Source organism: Neovison vison, chromosome 7 (genome assembly GCF_020171115.1).
Source record: "Neovison vison isolate M4711 chromosome 7, ASM_NN_V1, whole genome shotgun sequence".
Taxonomy (NCBI): domain Eukaryota; kingdom Metazoa; phylum Chordata; class Mammalia; order Carnivora; family Mustelidae; genus Neogale; species Neogale vison.
Genome location: NC_058097.1, coordinates 46,480,085 through 46,502,158, shown reverse-complemented (window position 1 = coordinate 46,502,158; position 22,074 = coordinate 46,480,085). Strand labels below are relative to the sequence as shown.

The 22,074-nt window shown below is 41.4% G+C and overlaps 1 protein-coding gene and 1 pseudogene across 1 annotated transcript; both read right to left on the bottom strand.

Annotated features, from left to right (window-relative positions):
* LOC122913321 overlaps window positions 1-6,573 on the bottom strand; it is a 35,017-nt pseudogene extending 28,444 nt beyond the window's left edge.
* On the bottom strand, window positions 6,458-21,691 carry LOC122913320 (zinc finger protein 239-like). Its single transcript, XM_044260083.1, is given in 3 exon segments — window positions 6,458-7,213; window positions 7,215-7,854; window positions 21,673-21,691. Coding segments are annotated over 3 exon segments (1,152 nt in total). The 3' UTR covers window positions 6,458-6,720.
* Window positions 21,692-22,074: the final 383 nt, after the last annotated feature.

Sequence of the window (22,074 nt, the reverse complement as noted above, 5' to 3'; positions counted from 1 at the left end):
GGGTCCTGGGATCAAGCCCTGAGTTGGGCTCCTTACTCAGTGGGGAGCCTGCTTCTCTCTCTGCTTGTGCACTCTGTGTCAAATAAATAAATAAACTCTTAAAAAAAAAAAAAAAGGTGAGGCCAGATTCTGACTTCTAAGGGTAGCCTGTTGAGCAGACATCTGGGTGTCAGACTTGAACTATCTTCATATAGACTGAGGGCAGGTAGCGACCATCAGATGGATCTTCCTGGTTTACAGTTCAAATGCATCTGGTAATGTGTTTAGTGGCCCATGGAGGCACAGCCCTAAGGCTGTTTCTACATGAGCTATTAGGACCATTTTGTTACATCAAGTCCTTTATAATAAGTCTACAGAGCTTCAGGAAAAAAAGGCAGTTTTCATTCTCAAATGATTAAAGTTATAAACTTGACAGAAAGATCAAAATACTTGGGGATTAGGACCCTGGCATTGGATGACACTAGAAAAAAAAATCAGATCTATTGCACTTTATAATGAATAGTATTAGAATCTACACACATGTATTACTGAGACATATTTTTCTCTATAATCACTCTCATTGTTACCAAAAAACACAACCAAATGAACACAAATTTTATTGGAAAATAAGGCTAGTTCAAGAAAGTAAACTTGGCCTGGTTATTTATGTAAGTGCCCCAAGAACAGAGGTTTGACTTACAGACTTTAAGAGCAGCTTTGCTGAATGTTGCATATTGAATCTCCAGATGGAACTTTTTTTTTCAAAGATTTATTTGACACACACACACAGAGCACAAGCAGGGGGAGTGCAGGCAGAGAAAAAGGGAGAAGCACGCTCCCCGCCAAGCAAGGAGTCCTCTGTGGGTCTCAATCCCAGGGCCCTGGGACCTGAGCTGAAGGCAGATGCTTAACTGACCGAGCCACCCAGGCACCCCTAGACAGAACTCTTAACAGCATCTCTGGGCCAAAAGACAAGCCAAATCCTTGCCACCAGACATTGCGTGGAACACCTATGGATTTGGGTGAACTCCTCTCTTGGAGTCCCTCAAATAGCTCTAGGTTCCTGCAGCTGATAGGGAAATGATCTCCTTGACTCACACAGTAAGCCTGCTGGGAACTCTGTCAGGAAGATCTCAGGATGTTCTTTCTAAGGGGGCTTCATTTGTTTCATAAAGTGAATCTTAATCCCTTATAGTTCTTGAGTCATGTCTGAGTCTACACAGCTCTTCCCAGCTAGGACATCCTATGGAAAGCTTTGGTGATATAACCAGGGTTTCTTAAATTGTTTGTTGTAGTATTTTATTTGTTTGGGAAAGAGAGAAAGAGTAAGCATCAGCAGGGAAGGGGCAACTCCCCAGTAAGTAGGGAGATGGGCAATGGGCTGAATCTCAGGATGCTGGGATCATGACCTGAACCGAAGGCAGATGCCTAACCCACTGAGCCACTAGGAACTCCTAAAAACAGTGTTGGTCAGTGTGTCTTGTCATAAGCAGAACAATTGCTTATTGAAATTATGCAAATATATACATGTTGGCTGAAAAATATAAAAATAGCCGGGGCACCTGGGTGGCTCAGTGGGTTAGGGCCTCTGCCTTCCGCTCAGGTTATGATCTCAGGGTCCTGGGATGGAGCCCTGCATTGGGCTTTCTGCCCCACAGAGAGCCTGCTTCCTCCTCTCTCTCTGCCTGCCTCCCTGCCTCTGATCTCTGATCTCTGTCCATCAAATAAATAAATTAAATCTTTAAAAATATATATAAATATAAATATACATAAATAAGAAGAGTCAAAAGTTTGATAGCATCAGCAAGGGAGAAAGGAAAAATGTTTCAATTTCTTTCCAAAAGTACATTTTGGTGACCTAAGACACAAAGTTTCTCCCATCTTAAAAAGCATTTTTTAATGGTTTTTCTTTACATTCCTGCTAGTTAACATACAAGGCAATATTCCTTTCAGGAGTACAAGAGTGTACAATTCCATACGACACCCAGTGCGCCTTGCAGATGCACTCCTTATCCCATCGCTTATTTAACGCATCCGCCTTCCCACCTCTGTTCTGGCAACCACTAGCCTGCTCACTATAGTTAAGAGTCTGTTTCTTACTTTGTCTCTCCCTTTCTTGTTCTCATTCTCATTGCTCACTTGTTTTGTTTGTTGGAATCTACGCAGGAGTGAAATCATTCCGTATCTGTCTTTCTTTGACTTATTTTACTTAGCATAATACTCTCTAGTTCACCCATGTTGTGGCAAATGGCAGGGTTACATTCCTTTGTAGAGGGATTAATATCCCATGTTGAACTGTTCCTCCAACAAATCCATGTCATGGACATGATGAGGGACCAGAAGGCAAGCTGAGGACAAAGCAGAAGCTGACACCTTCAACCCCCACCCCCCAACGTGGGATGCATGTGACATTCCTCAGGGGCTCCTGGCTGAAGGAAAAAACAAATAGTTAACTTATGGAGATCACAATCCTGCAATACATGGGTGTCCCTCTGTTCTACAAATGTCCTAGAAATTTACAAAAACAAAGCACTTCTATCAATTACCAAGCTTCCAGAAGGGAATGTACATTCATTTAAGTGACCTTAGAGTCTACAGCCCATTGACAGATGCTTGAAGAGGGCAAAATGTAATGTTCCTCCAGAAAACTCCCAACTGTCTTCACGGTAATGCCTTACTAAGAGGGAAAAACAACCTTAACTTGACAATGGCAAGGCCTCCAATATCCTATGAGTTCTCAACATATGAAAATCATTTTGAAAACTCCCTTATTCCTCATCTTTCCCCAACCCCATAGTATAAAATCAGCCACCCCTCATGACCCTGGTGGCAGCAACTCTTTCTGCCCTCCTCCTCTCCCCATGCTTTAATAAAACAACATTTTGCACCAAAGATGCCTCAACAATTTTTTCTTGGTCATCGGCTTGACTCCACCCCACCAAAGCTCACCTACATTCCAAAACTACAACAGATAGAGCCAGAGCGGGGGAGGGTATTGAACATGGCACCGAGTACAGACAGGAAGTTCCCACAATGCACTGCAGCGGCTTCCCTGAAAGGTCCCCCATCAACAGTGGCTCAAATCTTGATTGGGCTTTTATACCTGGAAGAGCAGTGCTTGGGTTCTACCATAGCACACACCTTGCTGATCCTGCCTATCTCACTGTCCAGAAGGCTCCTTCATCGTCAACAGCTACTCTACCACGTGACTTTTGAAAGCTATGCCCACATGAGCGCATCACCAATACCCCTCTTTATCCAGTGCTACCAAATTAGGTTTGGGCAATTTCGATAAATATGATCCGACAGCATCTGATCATCAGTAACAAATAGGAATTCAGTTAAATCATGATGATAAAGTAGGACTTCCCTACTCCTCAGAAACCCACCACATTTGCCAATTCCTTTCTCCCATTACATGTATTCATCACATGACACCACCAAGAGCTGCCTGTGCCTTTACAGTGACTGAAGAGAGCCACCTCCGGGCCCCTACCCACAGTAGATGCAATTTTTACATTTTCTTTTAATAGGGCTTATGCTTCTAAGGATGGTAATTTCTTCAAGTTCTACATAGATTCACATGCCACATCCCAGTGTTTAATGTCTGAATTAATACCCATTGGCCTTCCAGCTCTCTAATCTCAAGTGTTTAGTGAAGACACTCCTGCACAACCCAGGCAAAAAAAAAAAATGTTTGTGATGCCTATTAGCTGGGGGAAAAAAATGAGCAAAAATACAGCTATAAATCTGGAGATAACTAGGAAATAAAACAAATAGAAATTCTTTTTCTAAATCCATGGAGTCCATTGTGCAAATTGAGACATTTGCAGTCTACATGCTCACTTTTTTATTTTATGTATTTTTGATCTGTGACCTGGGCTACAGTCTCACTCCATTTGGGAGGTTTCTCCTACTTCTGGGTTATCAGTGACCTATGTGGCATGGTTACGTGGGCACGTGATATAAAACCAACACCCCCACCAATAAATGGAGAACATACCTTTATTATGGGTCATGGTGGAATGCTTGAGAGTCCCACTTCACGTCCACATTTAGCCATTCAAACAAATGCCAGCTTGGGTAAGCTCTGTGGGCATCTTCTCTAGGAGAACACAGGATGGGAAATGCTTGGGAAAAGGGACAGAGGATTGCCCACAGAGGTGGATCTGATTGTCATGTCTCAAGTAACATTACCTTGTGACTCTACAGAGTGTTATCTAGGTGATTAGAGAACAGAAGGCAAGCTGAGGATGAAGCAGGAACTGACACCCCATGAACCCCCACCCCCCATGGGATATATGGGACATTCCTCAGGCACTCCTGGCTGCCCTAAAGGAGAAACAAATAATTACCTTGTAGAAATCACAATACTGCAAGACTTGAGTATTCCTCAGTTTAAAAATGTCCTAGTGATTTACAAGGAAGAAGCTTTCTTTTATCTATAGCTGAACTTCCAGCAGCCCATATCTCAGATTCCTGAAGCTCTAACATCACCCTCTTCTCCTTAATATTGAGGGAGGTTGAGGCAGAAGGAAATGTAAATAAAATTGAATTTCTTTTAAACCTGCAGCCTACTAAAAAGGACGGGGTTGTATAGGAGGAATATCCCAACTATCTTACCGTTAATGCTTTACGAGAGGGGTAAACAACCTTGACAACAGGAAGGCCCCCAGGATCCCCTGAATCCTCTTTAATATATGAATGTTCTTTCTCAAAACCTCCCTTTGTCCTACCTCCCCCAAGCCCATAGTATAGAAAGAAATCAGCCATGCCTCACAACCCCAGGGGAGTAGCGCTTTCTGCCCAAGAGTCCTGTCCCCATACTTTAACAAACCACCATCTTGCACCAAAGACATCTCAAGAATTCTTTCTTGGTCATAGGCTCCAGACTCCACCCCACAGAACCTCTCCTATATTCTAAAACCACATCATAGGGAACACACTAGTGAGCAGGGCAGGTGTCTACTCAAGGTCCCTGCAAAAGTGCTAAGTACACAAAGTGGATGGCAAGTAGCAGCACCACAGAGCAGGTGAGCTAAAATGTCAACAACACCCCCCCACAAAACCTGTAATATATCGGTAATATCACAGTTAGCACAAGGAGGAGAAAATGATACTCTAGATAAACTAGGCGGGGAAATCACCCATCATTTCAACCTTAAGGTCACTGAGAGAATGGGTTCATAAGAATATTATTCCCTTCCATTACCAAATAGGTGGCAGATAACACCAGTTGTGTACAACTTTCAGTAAAATAATATGGGGGCCGCCCAGGTGGCTCAGTCGTTAAGCATCTGCCTTCAGCTCAAGTCGTGGCCCCAGTCCTGGGATCTACCCCTGCATCAGGCTCCCTGCTCAGCGGAGAACCTCTTTCTCCCTCTCTCTCTCTCCCCCTGCTTGTGTTCCCTGTCAAATAAAATCTTTAAAAAAAAAATGAGATAGGTTCAGCTGGGTGGGAGGATAACACACCAAGCATCACAAATTCATGTTAACATATTAAAAACCATTATGTTCGATTAATTGAAGTACATTAAATTCACACATAGACTATGTTATGCATTTCAAATCCACTGTTACAGTTGTTCAAAATACGCAATACAAGCGTTAACCCCCATAGCTGATATCATGATGTGGAAGTGACTTCCTTAATTTCCAGTGCTACTAACAGTCCCAACAGATGTGTATGTCCAGCTATATGGCATGGTAGGGAAGAGTTAGATAACCTCTTTCTGTTATCGGGGAGGATTTCTTCATTTCAATCACATCCACTCCTATTCTCTAAAGATCACTATTACGAAGATACATCAGTAGTTAGCTGGTGCGCCACCTTTTTTTCCTTAAAGAGCAATCAGGAAAACCTTGTATGTCTAATATTCAGGAAGTTCTTTAGTTTTAGTAAATGGAGAAAAATGTTGTTCTGAACACCTATTTCATGGCAACTTACATCAATGCTATAACCCTAAGCAGTATCTCCATTTAGATTTTTTTCGTTCATGTTTTGTATTACACAGTTCTCATCTTCCAAAGAAAATCTGGGATGCGTGAGTCCCCCCAAGTGCAACAGGGTATCGAATGCCATTGATGGAGCAAAAATCAGGCTCATAGTTTCATGCACCCAATACAAGTAAGTCAATCTCCAGAAGTGATTTGAGAATAAAGTACATTAATATTTGTTGGTCTGAAACCTCAAAAAGGCTCAATATAACAAAAAGCACATTGAAACTAATTGTACCCTTGTAAAAACTCCCCCACTGAATCTTTCCAACGTAACAGCATATGCATTTTCCAAGTGTAACTTGATCTTTTTCCTTGGACTAACGAGTACTGTCTGAATAGAGGGATTGATACACTCCTTTTACGTGGTATCTGTGACATTTATTGACATTAGATGTTCAATCAGAGAGTTTTCTAATTATTTGTAGGATTCAATTTACCTTCTTTAGCACTTTCTATGTTTGCAAACGTGTATATTAAAATGAGGGTCTTTCCACAATCATGTTTCTAGGGTTTGAACCAAGTGTTCATTTTGGGACACTGAGTATAGATTGAATTCCAGTTAAAGGTCTCACCACATTCATCACATTTTACCATGTTGCTCCCATAGAACTACGATGTTGTGAGTGTCAGGGAGAGAGAGGATGGACTTCTATAGATGTGTATAGATATTCTCCAGTTATATCGGATGCAAGGTCTGTGATGTAAGGGTTTTACAGTCCTTACTCCTAGTCTTTACATTTTTTAAAGTTTCTTGCCAGTATGACTTCTATGATGTTTGCTAAGGTGTGAGTGCTGGTTAAAGGCCTTGCCACATTCTTTGCATTTGTAAGGTTTCTCTCCAGTATGAGTTCTGTGATGCTTAAGAAGGTTTGAGTGCAATGAAAAGGCCTTGCCACATTCCCTACATTTGTAAGGTTTTTCTCCAGTATGATTTCTGTGATGTACAGTAAGTGATGAGCTCTGATGAAAGGCCTTGCCACATTCTTGACATTTGTAAGGTCTCTCTCCAGTATGAGTTCTGAGATGATTACAAAGGGTTGAGTGACACTTAAAGGCCTTGTCACATTCTTGACATATGTAAGGCTTCTCTCCAGTATGAATTCTGTGATGTCGAGTAAGGTATGCCTGCTGGTTAAAGGACCTACCACATTCCTTACATTTGTAAGGTTTTTCTCCAGTATGAATTCTGTGATGTTGAGTAAGTGTTGAGTGAATTTTAAAAACATTGCCACACTCTACATTTGTAGAGTTTCTTTCCAGTATGGATTTGCCTATGTTTCTGTAGGGATGAGCAGTACTTAAAGGTTTTACCACATTCTTCACATTTGTATGATTTCAGTTCAGTATTCATTTGCTGATGCTGAGATCGGGTTGAGTGCCAGTCAAAGACTTTACCACATCCCTTAAAAATGGGTGTTTTCTCTCCACTAGGGATCGTCTTCTTTCTACTTAGTCTTGATGACTGACTAAATGTGGGACCACGTTTAGCATATCTGAATGGGTTTTTGGCCTCGTGAATTCTCTGATGATCACCAATATTGGAGGACTGCTGAGGACCATTCTCACACTGACTGGATTCATCAGGATTTTCTCCCAAATGGATACTCTCACGTGTAATAAGGTTAGATCTCTGATGAAAGACTTCCCCACATTTATAACATTCATATTGGTTCTCTGAAAACTGAGTCCTCATACGTCTCTGAACACTGCAGCCCTGGTTAAGTGTTTTCTCAGATTCAGGGCACTGAGCAATGCTGTCTCCATTGGAAGGGCTCTGGTCATTCTGGAGGGTCGACTCCTCAGTGAAGCCTCTCTCGTATGGCTCCCACTTAGCACTTTGTTCTTCATTATTCAATCTCTGATTTTCAGAAGTATCTGATGGAAACGTCAATCCAATCCCATTATGAAAATGGTTCCAATCATTGTTTTCAGCATGGACTAGATAACTTTCCAGATTGTCCAAACTGTCTTTCCACAAAGAGCTATGTTGGAATACTTGAATGGAGCTTCTGCTGACAGAAACACACTGCTTTCTGGAAGCAGCTGACTTAAAAAGAGAGGTTTTCCACGATGTTTTATATCCTTCACTATTCGGGTCATTTTAAGTCTTATTAGATGCTTTTGCCTCAGATGGGCTCTGTCCTTCATGGTATCTCTGATGCCCTTCCCTCTTCCTATCACCATTCTGGTCTGTCATTAAGTATACATTTTCTAGAGCACTATTTTTGTATCTACTCATTGTCACTTTTTGGAAAGAAGCTTCTATGCTCAGCTTTTGCAGAAAGTTCTGGGTGTCATGTGAAGATATGACTGAAAGATATCAAATAAGAGAAAAGTAAACTCATTGCACTTACTACTTTCAGATGAATATACTGATGATTTGTAACATACAAGCTTCAAGTCAATCAGAGAGTGTCAGAAAGATGGCTGGAAGGAATCATCAGAATTTCCTTCCTCCATGGACACCTTACCTTTGAACACAACATACTGACCACATACCCTAATAGATAATTCTGTGATACTGTCATGTTCTAGCACAAATCCCTTTCTGCATCTCAAATAATCTGGAAAAGTGCCACATAAGTGTAAAATTAGAAGGATGGTTATTTAAACACAAAACTGAAATGAACCAAATAGAAAAAAATCCAACATACTCAATAGATAAAGATTGCAAGCTTCTCCTCTATGATCAGAAATGAAATAATGAAGTAAACCTACCACTGTCTTTCAACATGGTACTGGACATTCTAGTCAGAACAACTAGGGAAGAAAAAACACATAAAAAGAATTCAAACTGAAAAAAGAAAGTGTAACATTATCTGTGTTCACAGATGACATGATCTATAAACGACCCTAAAGAATCCTAATTTAATTTTTCCGTGCTATTTTTCTATTGTTTGTATTGTTTATTTCTGCTAAACATTGTCTACAACACTTTCCACTTTCCATTTTCCAATTCCTTTTTATGCAATACATAGCTGATTTAAAAAAGAAAAAGAAAAAGAGCTGAAAGGGTGCTTGGGTGGCTTGGTGGGTTAAGCCTCTGCCTCCAGCTCAGGTCATGATCTCAGGGTCCTGGGATCAAGTCACACATTGAGCTCTCTGCTTGGCAGGGAGCCTGCTTCCTCCTCTCCTCTCTCTACCTGCCTCTCTACCTACTTGTGATCTCTGTCTGTCAAATAAATAAATAAAATCTTTAAAAAAAAGACAAACAAAACTTTCCATGAGAAACAAAGACAGGAAAAAACTTAGATGAAATTTAGTAGTACAAAGAAGTAACAAAGATAAATCTGAAATAAATAAAAGAGAGACCAGAATAGTAATAGAACAATGAATGTAATGCCCAGTTTACCTAAAATACTAAAACTGGCTGTGATTTAACTTAGTCAGCATTTATATACTACCAAATCAGATAACTTAGCAATAAAAACAATAACAACAATAGATAATTCCTAAAATTGCACAAGTCACTAAGACTGAATTATTTACCCTCTACCAAATAAATGGGAACTCTTCTTACACCAGAAAGAGGAATTTAAGTTATATTTGGAAACAAAACTCTCCCAGCACAGAAAAGCCCAAGACCTAGGAATGTTACAACATTTAATGCAGTCACTGATTTCCCTAAATCAAATATTCTCTCTTTTGCTCAGATTGTTTTCCTTTTTTGTGTCCTTGAAATCAGAAAGTCCTTCCTCTGTTTCCTCCAGCTGGCTGTTTATTGCATCAACCCTCTTTTCAATCTCATTTATTGCATTGTTAATCTCACTAATTTTTTTTAAAAAATTTATTTATTTGAGAGAGAAACAGAGAGAGAGAAAGAGCATGAGTGGGAGCTACAGAGAGAGGGGGAGAATATCAAGTAGACAGCACACTGAATGTTGACACTGATGGGGCTGGATCCTAGGATACTGAAATCACTACCTAAGCTTAAACAAAGAATCAGATACAATTGAGACACCCCTATGCTCCATTTTTTTTTAATCTTTTAACTTTTGTCTCTGTGGTAAAGTTCTCAGCACTTTTTTCTCAAACCTGTGAGTATCTCTATGATTGTTGCCTTTAATTCTCCATGGCGTATGTTACTGATAACTGCTTCCCTTTGGTCTCTGACCATGGCCATATTTTTTGTTTCTTTTGGGATAAATTCTTCCATCATGGCATTTTTTCTAAGTCTGCCTTCCTCTCTGTGTTAGAAAAGCCAGTGATGTGTCCTGCTACATCCTTCTAGTCAGTAGTCTGCAGAGGCTCTCCTTGCCTTCTATAGACAGAATTTGCTCCCTGCTCTGAATGTGGTCAGTTTTACCTAGGTGAGCTCTGGTCTGCTTCTGAAATGAGACCTAAAATCATCTCCACCAGAACGGAGGTTGTGCAGAACTCTCTCCTCAGGAAATGTGGTGTGGGCAGGGGCCCACCTTTCTTGGCCTGAGGTAAGCTAGACTGAGATGGTCAGTCCAACCAGAGCACAGGGGCCTGGGACTTAGGAAGCAAGCCAGACAGCCAATGTCCTCACTGACGAGGACACTGGGACACTGCTCTGAGATTATGCCACAAGGCAGGAGATGGAAATGGTGTCATCTAACTCCTATGTTCTTAGACACATAACCCACTGAATGTTTCCTCACAGGGAAACACTCCTAGACTAGTGAATACTCTTCCCACTGTGTCCCCCAGTCATTCCTCTGATCACTGTTTGCAGGTTGTCTGTACCCAGGTTGCTTGCCTTCCTTCTCTCCAGGAGTAGCACAGCACCTTCTTGGCTCTATCCCAGCCAAGCCTGCTGACCTTTAAAACTCTAGGCTTTAAGACCTGCTAGTTCCAACAACTCATGAAATTCAACCCACTTGTTTTCCAAGCCAGGGGCTTTGGAGAAACATTCTCCTTTTGCATTCCCTCTGTCATGCCACTTTCCCCACAACCAGAGATCCCTGCCTTCCATAGCACTGTAATTCTTCTCTCCCTCAACCATGTCTCCAAACTTTCTGCCTTCTATGATGTGGCGTCTTCTCTCCTGTAACTTGGGGAGTATGATCTGTCAGTCTTCATCGCCATTTCTGGAGTACTGAGGGTGATTTGGTACTAATCTAATTGTGTTCCTGAGATGTGATGTGTCTAGCGCCCCCTATTCAAAGGCCATTTTCCTCTCCTGGGAATCCTTTTTGCTAGAAACCTGTGAAAAGGGGTGCCTGGGTGGCTCAGTGGGTTAAAGCCTCTGCCTTTGGCTCAGGTCATAATCCCAGGGTCCTGGGATTGAGCACCACATAAGGCTCTCTGCTCAGTAGGGAGCCTGCTTCCCCACCTCTGTCTGCCTGCCTCTCTGCCTACTTGTGATCTCTGTCTGTCAAATAAATAAATGAAATCTTTAAAACAATAAAAAGAAACCTGTGAAAACTAAAAAAAAATTACAACACTGGAGAATACAAACCCAACACATGAAAAATTTGTTGTTTCTACATAAAAAAAGAATTCCAAAAGTTAAGACATAATACATTTAGAGGAACATCCCCCCAAATAAAATGCTTATATTCAACATAACAATATCAAATCTGGAACAATGAAAGCTATGAATAGTGTGCAGGAATTGAAACAAGAAATAAGTGGAAACATATCAATGTTCTTTCACTCAAATACTTAAGACTATTGACCTATCAATAAAACTTCAACTGACCTGCAGGTTTAATGTACTCTCTCTCAAATTCCCAATGCTATTTTTGCAGAAAGAACAAAATGCACCCTAACTTTACATGGATGTCACAGGATAACACATACCCAGAATAATCTGGAAAATGAACAGCACACATCGTGATTTAAGGCATACTGTAAAGTCACAGTTATCAAAATAATATACTACAGACATAAAGATAAGCATAGAATAAGGGAAGAGTGTAGATGATCTAGACATATATTTCTCCAGTGTTACTGTGTTTGACAATCAACTGAGGCCTTGTTAAAATTCATATTCTGATTTTGATTTCTGGGTTGGGTCTAAGTTTCTATATTTCTCACAAGTGTGCAACTGATGCCCATATTTTCAATTCTACAGTTCTAAATTCCATAAGTGAATGAATGAATAAATGATGGATGGATGAATGAATGAATGAATGAATAAAATAAAAATAAAATAAAAATCATGGGTGGGACTGCATCAGTGGCTCAGTTGGGTAAGCGTCTATTTTGGCTCAGGTCATGATCTCAGTGTTTTGGGACTGAGCCCCACAGCAGGCTTTGTGCCTCTCTAGAGATACATGAAGAATGGAGAGAAATCAAAGGAGTAGTTAGGTCTAAGATCATGGCAATGGGAATCCATCACAAGAAATGAGTTGTGTAAGGAAATGAAAAGAAAGTACAGTACAACATTTTCAGAATACATTTCAATATGTTAGTAATGTTATGGGGGGAAAAAAAGAATAGAAAACCTCAGTAACCACAGAAACCATATAGCACATTGATTTTTTTTTTAAGATTTTATTTATTTATTTGACAGAGATCACAAGTAGGCAGAGAGGCAGGCAGAGAGAGAGAGGAGGAAGCAGGCTCCCTGCTGAGCAGAGAGCCCGATGTGGGACTCGATCCCAGGACACTGGGATCATGACCTGAGCCGAAGGCAGCGGCCTAACCCACTGAGCCACCCAGGCACCCTAGCACATTGATTTTTAATATACTTCCGATTGAATTTGTAAAATTAATGAGGCATTTAGAGAAACACAAATCATTCTCTCTCTCTGTTCTTGGTATAAGAAAAAAATTCTAAAACCAATAAAACAAAAAAAGACTAACCATGAAGGATAAAATGATGAATTAGATTCCAAAAATATTAAGAATTTCTTTGCATCACAATCTTAAGAGATAGAAATAGAAGTAGAATGATAGAGGAGAAAAAGGACTCATTCTCATAATATATGCAGAACTACAAAGACTAAAGAAAAAGATACCATAACAGAAAAAAAGGGGCATAGTATGTAAGACACTTTGACAAAGAGATTATCCATAGGTTAATACCCAACTTCATACTAGTAGAGAGTAACAACACAACAAAAAAGCAAATAAAACCACAACTTGGTAACATCACTTGCTAACCAGAAGCCCGACACCAAAATCACATAAGCTACCAAGTTTTAGAAAACACGAGATAAGCCAGAAATCCTAGGAATCACTGCTGGTGTGTGTGAACAATGGTGCGAGTTTTGGTGGGAAGGGTTTGGTAGTATCTATTAAAGCTGAACATATCTAGCCATAAGTACCCGGATTCCAGTCCCACATCAAACAGCCAGCAGATATGTGTACATGTTCCGCTGAAAGACAAATCACAGGTTTTACACATCAGTACTAGTCATGACAGTCCTGCACCGAGAACCATCCTCCCTCCTGTTAACAACAGAATGGGGCAACTGGTATCCACACAACAAAACGGGATTGCTCCACTCTAATGAATGATGCACAGTAACATGCAGGAAAACCAACCAACTCACAAATACTGAGAAAGAAAAAAAAGCCGAATACAAGAGTCCCCATTGCCTGATGATATTTTTACAGAGTAAAAAAGGGAGCACCACAATCTCTTCCCTTAGATGCTGAAATGGTGCTGAGATTAGGGGGAAAGTTACTGAGACCTCAACGGGGATTCAGAGGACAATATTGTGTTTCATGACCTCAAAAGTTTATACAGATGATGGGACGCCTGGGTGGCGCAGTTGGTTGGACGACTGCCTTCGGCTCAGGGCGTGATCCTGGAGTCCCGGGATCGAGTCCCACATCAGGCTCCCAGCTCCATGGGGAGTCTGCTTCGCTCTCTGACCTTCTCCTCGCTCATGCTCTCTCTCACACTCTCTCTCTCTCAAATAAATAAATAAATAAAAAATCTTTAAAAAAAAAAAAAAAGTTTATACAGATGAGATCAGTCTGTGAAATTCCATGAAGCTGTTCATTTGTGATCTGTACACGTGATGTCATTTTTTTTTAAGATTTTATTTATTTATTTGACAGACAGAGATCACAAACAAGCAGAGAGGTGGGCAGAGAGAGGGGGACAAGCAGAGAACCCAATGTGGGCCTTGATTCCAGGACCCCAAGACCATGACCTGGGCTGAAGGCAGAGGCTTAACCAACTAAGCCAACCAGGTGCCCCAATAAATCATTTTTTTAAAATTAAATTAAAAATAGAAACAAAAGCCGCATCATCAAAAACATAGATGTAAGTATGAACAATATACATATACTGACAAACTGAAATTAAAGTAGGAAGGAATTTCACACTGTGACTAGATTTCAAATGCATGCTTTAATTTCTACCTAAAGCAGTATGTTACTGGAAAAAGAATGGTCACAGAGAAAGAATGAACTGTAATTATTTCTTAAAATATGAACACACGGAAACACAAGAAACAAAGAGTTAAAAAAATATAGATAAAGTCTAAGGAGAAACATAAAACAACTCAGTAAATGCAAACCCAACCTCCACTGGAATACTGAACATAAATAAAAGAAACATTAAAGGTAACAGTAAACCCTGCTTGAATATATTTCACTGGAGTTTTCCTGGACCTGTAACTAGAACAGGAAGATAAAATCAAAAAACAAAACAGAACAAAAAAAAATATTCCACGTGGTGACAACCAATCAAATAACCAGCATCACAATATATTGTATAGAGTAATCTTCACCATGAAAGGAGTTTATCCCTGTTACTATTAGTTTAATCTTTCAATATCAAATGTTACACTATGTAAATATTCTACTTCATGGATGACAAACATTTGTGTGCATATTTATACACAGAAACATAAAAATATACACACATAAACACTGGCATATAGAGAAATACGTTTAGCTTGAAACACAAAACCATCCATCGCAGAGGGATGACGGCATCAAACTAGCACCTGTCTGCATCAGACCTCCATGGCAACTCTCAGTACTCAGGGGTGAGGCCAAAGCAGCCCCTGAATCCCAGAGACCAAGAGGGTCCTTACAAAAGTAAGAGGAGTGATTTCACTTTGATCACAAGGTACCTCCCTAGGACCAGCAGAGCCCTACCATGAAGGACCAAAACAAACTACAATTGCTCCACCAAGAACAACCCCCCATGGGCATCCAGCATAGCCCAAATGGCAGGCCCCTTTCTGGGTGGCCCGCTGAGATCTCACCTCATGGGGAACCCTGGGAGGAATCTGGTGCTGGACCAGAGGACCACAGACATGGGTAAGGGGGCCAGGGCTATAGCCACTAGTGATCAAGGGCACCTCGGGCTCAGTCAGTTAAGTGTCTGCCTTCATTTGGCTCAGGTCATGATCCCGGGGTCCTGGGATGGAGCCCTGCCTCAGGCTCCCTGCTCAGCAGGAAGCCTGCTTCTCCCTCTCCCTCTGCTTAGCTCCTCCCACCTGTGGACCCTCTGACAAATAAATAAATTAAACCTTAAAAAAATAAAAAGGTGGGCGCCTGGGTGGCTCACTGGGTTAAGCAGCTGCCTTCGGCTCAGGTAAAGATCTCAGGGTCCTGAGATCGAGTCCTGCATCGGGCTCTCTGCTCAGCAGGGAGCCTGCTTCCCTCTCTCTCTCTCTCTCTCTGCCTGCCTCTCTGCCTACGTGTGATCTCTCTCTGTCAAATAAAAATAAATAAATAAATAAAAAGGTGATCAGATCTTGGAAGACTGCCAGACTAGACCGTGTCCCGTCCTGCAGTCACACTGAGAGACCCCAGGGACCCTGCTCATGTGCAGGGCCAGATGGTCAAGGTTTGTCACCAGCTAGGCTTGTGTTTGGTCACCGCCAACACACTGCACTAGAGCATTAAGGACATTCTATCCCTCTGTCTGGGCAGGCCTGCAAGCAGGCAGTCACTTTCCACTGCTGACCATAGCTTCCGCTGCTACCATACCAGGATGCCTGAACATAGGCCCTGGGCGAGCACAGAGCCCATTTCATATGGCTACTGAGAAGAGCAGCGAGCCAGTAGCATGGCCCAAGTGTGGAACATAAGCTGTCTCTGCAGGATGAACAGTGAACTGTGGTGGTCTCAGAGCCCAGCCTACTGAACTCTTTCTGCAACAGAGAATGGGCTTCAGTCCTGCCAATGTCTGTACGTAACCTGGGGATCCACCGAACAGGGACTTGCCAGCGCTGGCTTGGAAAACTCTCAGGGGCCCACAGTTGCCAATGGGTACATGTCTGACCCTCTGGGAACGCATAAAATAACATTAGAAACCAAATTACTGCAAATGGGGTGCCTGGGTGGCTCAGTGGGTTAAGCCGCTGCCTTCGGCTCAGGTCATGATCCCAGGGTCCTGGGATCAAGTCCCACATCGGGCTCTCTGCTGAGCGGAGAGCCTGCTTTCCTCTCTCTCTCTCTGCCTGCCTCTCTGCCTACTTGTGATCTCTGTCTGTCAAATAAAAAAAAAAAAAATCTTCAAATTCCTGCAAATGTTTAAACTAGAAGTTGCCATGGTCCCTGGGATACCTCTAGAATGAATGACAAACAGTTGGCTACGTTCAGATGACTGAGACTAAAACCTCTCAAATGTGCCTTCATTCCATTCCAGTAAAGGAAAAGGTACAGATATCAGCCTGAGCAATTCCGCAGGATTCCAGGACCAGACAGACCACTGCAGTTTTCACACGCATGCAGGCTACTCAGCTTTCTTCCGAAGTTCAAAAGCTACATTCAAATGGAGAGCATTCCACATGGAACAGGACTGCTGGGCTACCTTTCTCATGAAAAAGAAAATCCAGAATATTCACTGAAGTCTCACATATTCCTATGCATAATACCTACAATGTATGTCCCATGGTTACTGATGCTTTATCTATATTTTTAAAATATTTTATTTATTTATTTGATAACAGAGAGAGAGATCACAAGTAAGCAGAGAGGCAGGCAGGGAGCGGGGCGGGAACCAGGCCCCCTGCTCGGTAGAGAGCCCAATGCAAGGCTTGATCCCAGGACCCTGAGATCATGACCTGAGCTGAAGGCACAGGCTTACCCCACTGAACCACCCAAACGCCAGATGCTTCATCTATTTTAATGTATTTAATATCCTTAATTCTGTGTTAGTGCTAAAGTTATTGTCCTTTTGCTGGCAGAAATGGTTCAGATACAAGAAGGTTGAGTGACTATCTCAATATTGGTAGACTCAGGGTTTGACCCTGGATACCCTGCATATCAACACGAGGCACCCTGGTCCAATGCTCTTCCAGAAGGTGACCTGTGCTTGCATTCTTTTTCATCTTTCACACTCAGTGGCTGAACCAGAAGCCCTCACATGGAACAGGTTCTGTGAACTGGGACTTCAAAATGAAAATTCCAGCTCAAACCACACACATGTAGCCTGAGTGGCTTTCCGGTTGACTACTTAAGAATCAGACACAGTTGTCAAAGGTCAAAACACAGGGAAGGCCCAGCACACACAGGAATCCACTTTCACACCTGGAGAACCAGATTATGGACCTGTCCCCTGACTACATTTTGCATAGGCTAATACCCTTCCTGAGGAAGTGAGCTCTAAATGTGTCCCCAGACACTGGTTCTCAGCATCTGTTCCCTAGACAGGGGCCTGAGAATGCCTAAGGAAAGAAATTCAGGAGTTACACCCCAGAATTATTGATATGGTAATACAGGGATAGGCAAAGCAATCCAAGATTTCCAACTGTCCTGGTGATTCTGATGCAGGCAAAATCTGATTACCTCTGAAGGAAATGTCATGGGTCCTCCCAGAGTTGTCCACAGATAAGTCACTCTTAGAATCCCTCTATGCTTGTGATCATGCTACTGTTGTGACATACACTTAGACAACTCACACACAACATACACAACACACACTTTCTTTTTTCATAAATTAATCTGACTCTAACGAAGTCTATCTTGGCTTCCTTCTTTTCTATCCCTGCTTTCTCTCAATACTCTCCTTGAGCTTTCTGGGATCACCCCAAACACACCTCTGGTCCCATTCTTGTATAAAGGCAATATAATTAAAGTGAAGGGGCACTTATGTAAATATTTTATCAACTAAGTTATGAAATGCACACGAGACATCGATACATGTCATGTATTATATTGGGATGGCATACAGCATTTTCACTGTCAATCTGTAGATGAGGATTTTTACCATTAGACCATAAATAATTTCAGGCTTCAGGAGCTCATTAGCATTCAATTTGCATGCAGCATAAAATCTCTGAGCATTAAGATTAAGGATACTCTAAACGTTAGCATCTTTTTAAAAAACAGTTTCAGTGCAAAGCGTGACTCCTTTCTCTCAGATGCTGTGAACCAGTTCACAGAACAAGAGCCATTTGCAAACATCTCTATGTCCACCTGTGCTACACTTCCACATTTCTACTTAGACTGGCTCCTATGACAGAGTTCTGGTCCACGGCATGGTGGGAGTAGGCCTTGGGGAGGATGGACTTCCCTGAATGAACACGAAAAGGCATCAATTCAAATTTCTTTCTTTCTTTTTTTTTTTTTTTAAAGATTTTATTTATTTATTTGACAGGCAGAGATTACAAGTAGGCTGAGAGGCAGGCAGAGAGAGAGAAGGAGGAAGCAGGCTCCCCGCTGAGCAGAGAGCCCGATGCAGGGCTCGATCCCAGGACCCTGGGATCATGACCTGAGCCGAAGGCAGAGGCTTTAACCCACTGAGCCACCCAGGAGCCCCTCAATTCAAATTTCTTAAGTGAAACCAGACTTACACTGTCTCCTTTGCTGCCTTCAACATGGACTGATGGCTGGTGTTGGGGGGGGGGCAGGTATCTTGGGGCCATGAGAGAGCTAGTATGAACAAAATGCCTAGGGAGGACCATATCGCAGAGAAGAAATAAAAGATGAGAGTGCATTCTAGTGTGTCAGCCATTCTATCAGGCCTGAGCACCTATCTACTCACTGTGTACATAACACAAAATACACATCTTCTTTTCTATGCATACACATCAGTCTTTTCTTTTTTTTTAATTTCTTTCAACTTTTAAAAAGATTTTATTTATGTATTTGACAGAAAGAGAGATCACAAGTAGGTAGAGAGGAAGGCAGAGAGAGAGGGGGATGCAGGCTCCCTGCTGAGCAGGGAGCCCGATGTGGGGCTCCATCCCAGGACCCTGAGATCATAACCTGAGCTGAAGGCAGAGGCTTAACCCACTGAGCCACCCAGGTGCCCTGAAGTCTCTACATTTTCACCTAATCAAACTGTTACAGTGAAGTGAGCAAGCTGGATGATGTCATTTCCAAGAAAGGAAAAGAATAGCAACTCAAGAAATCTTACTTCTCTAATCACAAAGGAAAGAGTGAATGTTATCAATTAAACTACATGGAATGTAATGTGTTCCCTGGAGAATTCCTCCCATGTGCACATTAAATTCTGAACACCAAGTCATTTCATGCAAACTGTTCTTAAAATCCTTGAGATTTTAAGATTATGCAGATTGGAAGAAGAGAAGAAGAGTGGATCCTGCACAAGTTAACACCCAGGTACACAAGATAGGATTTACATGCAGAGAGTCTCAAACCAAGATACTCGAGATTTAGGAACTGTAAGTTCCGTACTATTTCTAACATGAATATACAATAGTTTTGCTTGCTAGGCAATCATCAATTTTGAAACCTGGAAATGTGCTCCTCAGAACCAATATTCCTTTTCCTTCTGAAGACACAGGTGCGATACACACACATATGTGCTTCCTCCTAGTTGGTGCTGTTACTCGAAAATCTATCTTTAGGGAGCCTGGGTGGCTCAGTAGGTTAATCCTCTGCTTTTGACTCGGGTGGTGATCTCAGGGTCTTGGGATCCAGCCCTGCGTCGGGCTCTCTGTTCAGCGGGGAGACTGCTTCCCTCTCTCTCTCTGCCTGCCTCTCTCCCTACTTGTGATCTCTCTCTCATGGTCAAATAAATAAATAAAATCTTTTAAAAAACTACTTTCTGTTCAAGAAAGTGTTTCTCTCATGCAAGGAAAATATAAATTCACCAATAGATGATGAAATGAATTCTATTATTATGACAACTCCACAGACATGATACAACATACACTGACCACTGAACAACGAAGTACACAAGAGGAATAACATAGTATATATATGTAATATTGATACAGACCAACGCATACATAATTTTATTGGCAAAGGGCCTAAAAGTGATTTAGATTTGAGGTAAATTCACATTGTCTTTAAAACTATTGAGTTAAAAATTGTCACCCTATAATAAAACACACAGGTAAAAAGGAAACCCAAATGACTTTGTGATATGGGAAGTCCAAGACAAAAAGAAGCACATGATTATGGAATTGCAAAACCAGAGTAAGTCCAAATTTAATCCAAAACATTTTACATAAAAAAGGATGAGTTATTTAAAAGGAAAACCACCGTGTAACTGTATTTTTTTTTTTAATTTACTTGACAGACAGAGATCACAAGTAGGCAGAGAGGCAATCAGAGCCTGATGCGGCGCTCAATCCCAGGACCCTGAGATCATGACCCGAGCCGAAGACAGTGGCATTAACCCACTGAGCCACCCAGGTGCCCCCGTGTAACTGTATTTTTTAATTTATTTTTTTTAAAGATTTTATTTATTTATTTGACAGAGAGAGATTACAAGTAGGCAGAGAGGCAGGCAGAGAGAGAAAGGAGGAAGAAGGCTCCATGCTGAGCAGAGAGCCCAATGCGGAACTTGATCCCAGGACCCTGAGATCATGACCTGAGCCGAAGGCAGCAGCTTAACCCACTGAGCCACCCAGGCGCCCCTGTATTTTTAAACTGTGACTGTGACCCCATAAAAAACAAGCACTGGAATTATTGGCACGTCTTCGTGGACAGTCAAATTGCAATGAATAGTCATTAATATCAACCAGAAAAACTTCTAATGAAAAATTTTACTAATAAGGACTTATAAGACATTAAAAATGTATCATGTTATTAACAGAGTCCTCTTTTGATGCAGAATATATAATTCATTCTGTAGAACAGCAAGCAAAATCCTTTCATTTCTAGATGAACAATACCACCAACACTCTAAAATATGTTGACAAAGACTTTACGTAAGTATTTGGATTAATTCACGTATATTCTGAGGAGAGCAGAACAAAAATCTAATGACTGACCTTCCCTGATGTAAAGCTACATTTATAAACAGAAGTTTTTCTTAAACATGGGGACTGTACTAATTATCTACCTCACTTCTTATAAAGTACATGCCCATGTTCTATCAGGATTTGGGATCTAAAGAAACATTAGAAATTAATCTCGGGGCACCTGGGTGGCTCAGTGGGTTAAGCCTCTGCCTATGGCTCAGGTCATGATTTCAGGGTTGTGGGATTGAGCCCTACATTGGGCTCTCTGCTAGGTGGGGACCCTGCTTCCTCCTCTCTCTCTCTGCCTACTTGTGATCTCTGTCTGCCAAATAAATAAATAAAGTCTTAAAAAAAAAAGAAATGAATCTCAATTACAACTAATTAAAAAATAAAAACAAACATGGCAAAGTCACAATAACTTTATATAAAATGAAATTATGAAATGATGCAATTATTAATAAATAAGGAAACAACTGAGACTGTATTATAGGCTACAAATCTTGAGTTCCAAATGTTCTAGCCCCCCCCCCGTGGCATTATTTAGGTATGAATTCTAGGAAACAAACAGATACATTACATAACTTCACCACTGAGGAATGGAATACAGAGTGGAAAAATTTCTACTATTAGAGCATACAAAACTTACCTGGCAGGGGAGATACCATGATCAAGTTCATTTGAAATAAAACCAACTTTTGAAGGGGAGTAAAGGATTAGACCTTGTCATTTCAGGGAGGTACTTTTTGATCTGATAATGCTACTGAGTCTCAATTTTGTATAATTCAGATTAAAGCCTCCATAACATTGGAAAGCATAAATCAGAAAACATGGGATCTCTGTCTCCAGTGCTTCCAGCATTTCTGCACCAAATCCCATTATGCCCACCACTACCCTCACATGCATCTCACAGGAGGCAAAATAGAACTTACAAAGGGCTCAACACTAAGGTTTTTATAAATAAGTTGACTACCCTGGGTTCCTCATGGCAATGGAGAAGCTCTCAGGTCATGGAGGCCCTCTCACTCCCAGGGCAGTTGCCTGGGCCTCA